At 37.4% G+C, this 9,539-nt stretch overlaps 1 protein-coding gene across 1 annotated transcript; it reads right to left on the reverse strand.

The window, feature by feature from the left end:
* Positions 1-5: 5 nt before the first annotated feature.
* On the reverse strand, positions 6-9,413 carry LOC309484187 (uncharacterized protein). Its single transcript, XM_082150463.1, has 9 exons — positions 9,258-9,413; positions 8,784-8,852; positions 8,522-8,582; positions 5,508-5,615; positions 5,152-5,358; positions 2,477-2,590; positions 2,353-2,384; positions 2,080-2,239; positions 6-1,250 (listed from the first exon to the last, which is right to left on the reverse strand). The coding sequence occupies exons 1-9, from the start codon at positions 9,276-9,278 to the stop codon at positions 1,003-1,005; spliced, it is 1,020 nt and encodes a 339-aa protein (XP_082006589.1). The 5' UTR covers positions 9,279-9,413; the 3' UTR covers positions 6-1,002.
* Positions 9,414-9,539: the final 126 nt, after the last annotated feature.

The following is a 9,539-nucleotide window of genomic DNA, read 5'->3' on the forward strand; positions in this document are numbered from 1 at the left end:
GTGAATTTAATACCAAAAAATAAACTTTTATTGATTTCTATTGCACTTTACAATCAATATCAGGTTAAACAAATATGTGCATTACAGTGAATATACAATATAATACATGATGACGCAATGTTCCTGTGCTGTGCTTATTGAGTTCCCAGCGAAGAAACAATGTTGACATTTCCAGACCAACATCAAAATGTCAGGGCTTTTTTGACAGCACAATCCATCATGTCTGCCACACAAAAACCAAAGAAAAGAGGAAGAACACTGACAACATCAACCAGGGACTTAACATGATTGAACAATGATAAACCATGTGAGGGCAAAAACACTGTTTTTTTTTATATTAACAATTGTAACAGAATTAATAACAGCTATAAATAAAAAATGTTTACTATTTAATAATGGTATATGTCAAGATTCAAAATGCCCCATAAGTCACTAAATAGATATTCATTCCCTTTAAATAGATCCAATTTAGATAGAATCAATCGATCGATCTAAAGGAAATTATGGGGCACACTGCAGTTACAATAACTTCAATAAACTTTACTTAAAATAAATATTTCAACATACAGTATATGTGAATCTTCTGAGTGTTTTAGAGCTGCACTTTGCCTTCAAACACTTTGAAAAGAGGCACTGAGATTCCACTTCGTTCCTGAGGGTCATTCAAGCATCATAAGACCAGCAGTGAACTGAAAGCCTGTGGTATCGACTCTTCACAAAATCAACATTAGGATCCCACTGCTGTTCTGATGGTTTAGAATCAGTGGTTCCGCATAAACGTACTACTGTATGGGGAATATTTCAAAAGCTGGCATGAACTCATACGCAACACTTTTGTCATCCATTCTGTCACTCAGGTCTTCCCCTAACACAGCTTCTCTTTGAAATCCCCTGCCTGGGTTAGAGCTTTAAAACTGGGTACTCATAAAGCATCAGTTAAAACAAACCACACAGCAGTCGAACAGTACGGATGAAGAACGGACACAAATTTCCCATGATCCCTCACAGCACCTCTTCTTTAGATATGTGGCACTCTTTCCCTTGCTCCTGAGATGGGAAGAAGATAAAGTCGTTCTCTCTGCTCCGTTCCTCCTCAGACAGATGGACGGGAGGAGACTGAGGATAGGACGCGTTGCTGTTATTTAGGGATTCTGCTTGGAGTTCATGTGCTTTTTTCTCTCCTCCATCCCATCCAAACTGATTGAGCAAACTAACAAAAACTGTCTGGGGACCGTAGATGTGGAGAGGGCCTGCGAGAAACAGAATGTTTACATTTTTATACTATTTGCTTTCTTTTTTTTCTCATTCAAATTTGTGTGGGTCAATGACAAATAAGTGTCCAAGAAAAGAAAAAGGAAAAATAGTTTAAAAGGTGTTAGAAATGTTTGTATTCATATTGGTTTCATGTTATTTTGAAAAACATTGCATCAAAAAAATGTAATGACTGTAAAACTGTAATGTGGTGAAAGTCCAAAGTATGTTATACATTAAATACACGGGAGTGTACTCACACACACATTTTGGGTTTTCATGTTTTATGGGGTCATTCCATAGACATGATGGTTTTTATACTGTACAAACTGTATATTTTATCCCCTAAACTTAAACCTACCCATAACAGATTTAAACTATTCTATATGATTTATAAGCTGATTTCCTCATGGGGACCAAAAAAAGTCTCATTTCTATATCATTCACTTTTTTTTTTTTTTTTTACTGCATGTTTATTCATATTGGTTTGACCACATGACATGATTTCAAAGACAAATCAAATATTTTTCAAATATTAATAAGCAGTGAAGCAGTTTTGTTAACAAATGATAATAAAAGATTATGCCAAACTACTTGATAAGGTTTTCTTTTCAAGATTTTCATTCTTTTAATGTTTTTTAATGCTCTTTTCAAGAATTTCATTATTCTTTATTATGGTATGATACACATTATTTGTAGTTTACTTCATGCCATAAAGTTCATATGTTTAAACAAATTAATAGATAAAAAAAAAAAAAAAAAAGAGCATAATGTGTTTGACCCTTTTAATAAAAGATGAAAATCACAAAAAGCATCCTTTTATAGTACCTAAATTGCCAGCTGGAGGCACAGCCTGCTCTGAGCTGACTGGCTGATGAAAAGAGCAGTCTGTGCTGTGATTGGTGGGTTTGCTGGCATGTGACAGCATCTCCTGTGGGTGGCGCTGCTCATCCGGTTGGCTAGGAGAAGGTTTGGTCTCACTGTCCACCTTAAGAAATTGAAAGACATTCAGTATATGTCATATATAGGTCATATATATATAAGACAGTCATATAATGTATGTTAAAATACTGTGCAAATGTGCACTCACTCGTCCCTTACCTCTATATTACCCAGAGAGCACTGCCTGACAACTAATGGAGAGGAGAAACAATGAGAGGTGAGACAGATTGACCCAAAAAGAAGATGAAATATGTTTGTGATCATGTATGTGTGTATTACTCACAATGCTTAAAACATTCCTTCTCTTTCTTTCTGCAGTGCCGGAAGAAGAGTGTAAGGATGATGGCAGTTAACACGACCAAAATTAACCCAAAAATCCACACCAAATTATAGTCAACTGCGAAATAAGCACAAGGAAGTGAATTAGCATTACTATTTATGTTGAGATGAATAGCTGAACAGGTGAGATGAAAAACGTCCTATATGGGAAAGTGGTCTTAAATGGTGCTATCATTAGATGACAGCAAAAAGTACTTCAAAATCTAAAAATAGGCATAAACCAGGGTCTTAAATATCCAAATATCTACTCACTAGTAAAGATAGAAAGAGTTGTCAGAAGTTTAGTGGTGGTGACGGTGGAGTCATGTGACTGCAGGCTTCTAAATTCGTAAAAGTTGTGTTCATTTGTGAAGATTACCATGATAAACAAAGTGTGTAAGAACTTTTGTTGGTCACAGAGCTTATTTTCTGCAATAATCAAAAAAATCCTATTGGCTTTTTGTGACTTGAACCAGGGTAATACAAAAATAGGTCATCCATAAAGATTCAAGCCCACTTCCTGCTCCTCCTACTGGCAGAAGTATGATTGGGCTAAAACAAAAACTGGAAAAGCATGTTTTAATAGGCTAATAATAGGATAATATGAGTATAACTAGCTGAGGGCCCGAGTGATCAGAATGCACTGGATGGCTCTGTATACACCTGGTATTAGGATGTTTTTTGGTTGATCGGATCACAAGTGGACGACACTAATGCGTAAACATTATGGGAGTCGCGCTAGCCAGACCGGATTTAAACTTTGTCGGCTGGAGACCCAAGTTTGGTTTGAAGATGAAAAACTTACCAAGCACAATGTTCTCTCACTATTCCTGATTTCTAACACTCACTCATAGCGTTCTCACACTCCCTCATAACTCAACGTGTTTTTCCGTTGTCTCTGGTCGCATTCATATGTAAATTGCACAAGCTTATTTTGTCCATTTGTTTGAAAGATCTGAAAAAGCCCATAAATATACCCCCGCCCATAGACCCTCCCCTCAAAGAAATCAGGACAGAAGTCGAGGACAGGACATGTGACGAGGGCCCTGGGGGCCCTTGCTGCTGTCAGGCCCTAAAGCCCTTGAAAGTCTGAGGTCCTCAGTCCGCAATCCAATCTTGATTCAAGCATACGAATCTTCCCTACTTCCTTTTTTTTATGAATTTAAAATACCGCAAGTGTTTAAACACATCATGTAGAACAGGGGTTTGAAAACTTTTTTGTCAGCTGAACCTTTTAGAATATTTATTTAAAGCAACACTAAGGAACTTTTCCTCTTCGGTCGCCCTACAGGTTGGAAGCGGAATTGTCCATTACCGCTGTCGTAAATAATTTCGCCGCCCGCAGTCTACTGTCGCACGCACGCTCGCTGTTTATCCAGCACAGGCTTTGAATGAACGCTGTCCACAGACAAGGTAGAGAATGTTGCATGATTTCACGAAAGTATGATGTATTGTGACATCAGAAACGAAGAAAAACTAAATAATGACTATTGTAACGCTTGACGTAAGTCAAATTTTCTTATGTCTCATTCGAACTACAGAAACGCGACCCGGTTTGGCAAACTTGCATAGTGTGGTTATAGCAGATATAGGGCTGCAAAGCGAATCCAGAAGTGCCTTTCACCCTGTCACGACTTGATGAACCACTGAAACCATTTTGGAAACATTATTTTAAGGTAAAAAAATTTTACTCAGTGTTGCTTTAAAGTACCCACTGAGATTAAAGAGGCCATATTATGCCCTTTTTTTCAAAGTCTTGATTTTGTTTGTGGCTCTACTAGAATAGGTTTCCATGCTTGGATAATCAAAAAACACATTATTTTCCATTTATTTGAGCACCTTTCTTCCCAGTCTGTCAGTTACGCTCTGTTTAGATTATGTCTCTATGAAGCCCCTCCTTCCGAAAAGCGCAATGTGCTCTGATTGGTCGGCTGGACCAGTGCGTTCTGATTGGTCAACTGCTTCGAGTGTGTTTTGGAAACACCCCTCACCATAACCACGAGTTTCAACGCACTACTAAAGCAACTCAACCAGGCCTCGCCCCCTTTTTTGCATATTATGCCTTGGGTGGGAATTATTTAAATGAGGAATATTATGACGTGTACTTTCTGGAAAAAAAGTTCAAGACTATAATCCAGGCATTTCAGCGAGTTCACAAACAGTGCTTACTCATATAGAGAAAAATATAGATATAGAGATGCTTTGTAACTATGTAAAAAAGTTCTGCTTTAATATTACAATAATTTAACTATGGTTCTATAATAATAGTATAGTAATTATTATTATTATTATTAGTAGTAGTAGTAGTAGTAGTAATAGTAATAGTAGTAATAGTATGTTTTAACTCTATAAAAATAAAAGACATAAATATATTACTGTTGTGAATTAAATTTGTACTATACATTTTTTTATTTTGGTTATTATAATAATAAAAAAGCATCAGACTATACAATTATTTAATTTAAATGCAGCCTTTAATTTGTTTATCGCACTAAGCTATATCACGATTATCGTATAGCCCCATTTATTTATTTTCATTTTACATTCAATATAATAATTTTTTTTAGCTTTTCATCATGGAGTTCCCTCACAAACCCCAGTTTGGGAAACCCTGATGTAGAAGAAAACAGCCATGCTTACCCTGCAAGCTCTGTGCACTTATGGATGAAGTGGTGGATGAAGTGGTGGATGAAGGGACGTCAGAGGACGGGCTAGGCGTGGTGACGGGAACACACTCCCGACAACGGCCTGTGTATTGGTCTTCCGATGTACATTCATAACCCTTCTGACAGCCACACTCTACATCTGATGTCTCCGTACACTCCTTCAACACCTCCATATATGAATCTAACACACACACACACACACACACACACACACACACACACACAAATGTGTTTTCAAAATGAAGCACTTTTTGCCATACTTCCTGTTTCTATTCTCACTTCATCTTGTTTATACTATCATGGGTATATTAGGTGTAATGATCTTCATACCAGCCTTGCAGCTCTGGAAGCAGCGGTGGCAACTGGATTCTCTGTTCATCTCACTGGTGAAGAAACCACTGGGACATTGAACACATTTACAATTTGACTGGTATTGTCCTGAGGGATGATGGTTTGGCAGCAAGACAGAGAGGAAAAATTGGAAGTGGAAATGAGGAAGACAAATAAAAAACAAAAACAAGAAGAGGATTAAGGTCAAATTCATTAAAACTAACAAGATGTTTTTCATTTTTAAATAAACAATTTGTTTGAAGTAATTACATGATGCTGATTAGTTAACCGTAGCCTATTTATTCAAGTGTATCATTTCCAAAAAAAAACATGATAACAATTCTGATATTTTGTTTGTGTGCAAAAACGGGCTTTAGAAGTCAATATTAGTTTGTTTTGTTTTCATATCATTAAACATAAGCCTGTTACTGGCCTATACAGTTACATTTTAAATGTACATTTTAGATTTTACAGCAATAGATTTTACAGTCAGTCGAGTTTGTCATCGTGAGGAAAATAGAGGCTATTAAATTGTTGGTCTAATGCAAGTACGTATGCGTCAGACGGACGTCTTTGGCCGTCACACCACATTTCACTGTAGACAATTGCCAATTCTGGTTTTTTAATGGAATATTGCAGAATTTATTATAAATGATTTATACCATGGTCTGTCTGAATACTCGATTCTGTTTATTGCACAGGTAGTTCCAAGTCAGTTTAATCACTGTTCTACATTAATGCGATGTTTTCATTGAAGCGCACACACACTGCGTCACTCAGAGATCGGCGCACAGAAACTTGATATCAACTCTGCCCTGCAACTTTTATTAATGAAATAGCTTCGCTATTGAATCGCTACATTATATTTCTCAGCAACGAGGGGGTGACATTGCTGGTTTTGAACTTCAAAATGCACACGCCAGAAGCCAAACATGTTAAAAATGGCTTCTCCAACAAGCATGCAGTCGATGGACACTTTACTGTCCCATGAGGCCATGGGAGGGGTTTATGAATTGAAATGTAACGACGCAACTGACGCTGGTAGGTCACGTAACAGTAACAACAGGGCAGATGTAGTACGTCCGGATTTAATTCATACTGTCCATATTTATACTATAGGCTATATAGAACATGTTTTTTTAAGGGTTGCAAATTAAATTAAAATTCAGTTTGAATTTTGCACACAGTGATTGGCTTGTAGCACAAATAGTTTTAGTTTTACTATTTCCTGCACTGTTATTCTTCTATAGTTCTTTACCTATAGCAGCTAATGAATTGGAAGTCTTGCACATTCACAGGAAATCGCTTACTTTCACATCGAAAAAATATGGTGGATAGGTGTGAAGGAATGTTATGGATAACTTCCCTTACTAATACTTTAACGCACTAAATGAACATGTTGAATCAACAGCTCTATTAAATGTACAGAGCACTTAAAGGTATAGCAGAGGATGTTTTACTTCCTGGTGGGTAGTCTAAACTATTGGTCCTCCTAATTGTCAATCATTCTGGTGAATCAATCAAACTTTTCAAAAAGTGGAGAGGGCGGGTCTTATCTAAAATTTGGAAAGATCCTCTGCTATACCTTTAAGGTGACATGGTGATTGGTGATATAAAAACATATGATTATTTGCGTTTTCTTTTGCAAAAATAATGCGTTAATTCCCCTAAGAAACTCTGCATTCGCTTCCAAACATTTGCGTTCTCCTGCAAAACTATCGTGCTCCCCAGAGAAACTAGCAAAAAAAGCTGAAATACATTTTTTCCTCCCAGCTCATAATTTACAAAAGTTTTGCAAGAGAACACAATGTTTCTTGGGGGGGGGGGGGGGGGGGGGGGGGGGGGGGGGACGCAAAGGTTTTTACAAGAGAAAGCAAAAGCATTGAAAAATTATTTTGGAGTGGAAAAAGCCCACCCTGTTGGTAGAGGTTATTTAAATGAACTCTTCCCACCAATGATTGACCCAGTTAAATAACTACCAAAGAAACCCAATCTGATAACAGAATCGGGGGTGTGGAGAGTAAGGTGGGTAGTGTTAACTTTTGTAAACTCCTTCTTCTACCTTTCCCACCGCACGCAGAGGTGTCTATCTTAAGTAAAAAATTACGAAAATATTTAAAAAGTGGAAATGGAGTGCCCAGCGAGATTTTAACAGTGGGAATAAAATGTTTAATAGGCTTTAGGGCAGGATCAATTAATGTCTTAATAAGGTGGCATCCATTTATGAATTTAATAAATGTAATCATATACACTAAATATGTTTTTATTATTGCAAATAGTTTACTACAATACACTGAGGTGCAAGTAGTATCTGACACTATTTGCACTAGGTATAAATAGCATCTAAAAACTCTTACACCTAGTGCAAATAGCACGTAACTAATATTTACCATTTTCTCTTTAGGGGCATTTCTTACAAATTGCACGCACACATAACTGCCAAACATGAATGCACGGAATAGATTAAAGTAAAAATGACAATCGTAACATATTTAAAGACGTAATAACTCAATTTGTATTTGACTGTGCAGACTTCAGCTCAAAGGGCACACACACACTGCATATCTTTAAGGCGGATGTGGGTGCTACTCACACACAGTACGTGCACACACACTTACATGCACTCATACTTGCTGACTGAGGTCTCTTAAGGGTAGAGATGAGAAATAGCATCAAAAACAGGACGTTACACAGAAGCTTAAACAGGCAGTGGCATTCTAATGAAGGAAGTGGTTGACGCTTGTGTCTCAGAACGTACCATTTCCCATCACGAGAGAAAAAGAAAGACGGAGAAAGGAAGAAGAAAGAACGATGAAGAAAAACTTAATAAATAACCACTGATTTCTTGAGCAATTTCTTGCTCAGACCACATTCGTAATACTGGGAAGTGTGGTGACAGAAAAGTACTACGCTCACGCTCTCCACACAAACAGGGATCGAATTCAGAGAAAGTGATGCCACATGCCAGACATAAAAGGCTCTGAGAAATATAACGCCCAAACATGCACTCTCACCTGCTGGACACAAAGAAGAGCAATCTTCTGACAGGCCTCTGGGTCTTCTCACTTTACCGTCCTGCTCAAAGCAAATGACAGCACAAAAGACAATTAGTAACGGATGCATCCAATTGAGTAACGCTATCTTTAAAGTGCACATTAGACTTCGGTTCTGAAACGGATTCAATTAGATTCACTAATTCAGCGAGCAGCATGCTAAAAGTCTTTACAACATGTTTACATAATATATCATACGCATTATAACATATATCATAGTTACCATAGGGAGGCCATTTACCAGGTGACCTGTCAGCATCACCATGGCTACAGATAACACTATCACAAGCATCTGTAAATAATAAAATGATATCAGACAAGAAGTGATCCACGCACACAACAAATCACACACCCTACATAAGCATATTATGCAAACAAACTTTCGAATCAAGAAGTGTGATGTGAGGTTTCACATCAATTTTCACGTTCATGGTCAATAACAATAACATTATTTTGTATATTTTTGCATCAGCTGAGTTTGCAAAAAAAAAGGAAGTTGATTTGTGGATCTGAGGCAAACAGCAAATAAGTATGTGACTGGCTTCTTGTTTAGTTTACTTTGAACAGTTTCACTAAATCATTTTAGATTTCAGTCAGCATCTCATAACAAAGACCTGCATTTTAGAAAAAAACGCAGCAAGTGAAAAACACGAAACAGCATAACAATAACTGTAGTATATGTGAAAATAGTCGGTACCTCACAGTTAGTAGAATCCATAATGTCATCAAATGCTTTCAAACTGAATTTCTGTCTTCTGTCAGTCTGTGTTCTGTTCTACTCATCACATCTCATTGTTTCCTCACCTGCTATGTCTTCCTGTCATTCTCCACCCTCTCTTTCTCACACTGCCCTTCACCTGCTTACTGTTTTGGAGAGAGAGAGAGAGAGAGAGAGAGAGAGAGAGAGAGAGCTGTGCAGCTGTCACGGTCTCGTTGATGTTTCATTATTACTGGTTTGATTAAGGCTGTTCAGACTGTA

This window comes from Leuciscus leuciscus (genome assembly GCF_965113295.1).
Source record: "Leuciscus leuciscus genome assembly, chromosome: 20".
Lineage (NCBI taxonomy): Eukaryota > Metazoa > Chordata > Actinopteri > Cypriniformes > Leuciscidae > Leuciscus > Leuciscus leuciscus.

What these genes read in the sequence shown, in the direction of transcription:
- LOC309484187 (XM_082150463.1), bottom strand. Translation starts at nt 9,278, where the DNA reads ATGGATTCTACTAACTGTGAG. An exon ending in TGGTAAATGGCCTCCCTATG is followed by an intron (nt 8,583 to 8,783) that starts GTAACTATGATA and finishes TGCTTTGAGCAG; the next exon opens with GACGGTAAAGTGAGAAGACC. An exon ending in CTCTTCTTTGTGTCCAGCAG is followed by an intron (nt 5,616 to 8,521) that starts GTGAGAGTGCAT and finishes ATCATCCCTCAG; the next exon opens with GACAATACCAGTCAAATTGT.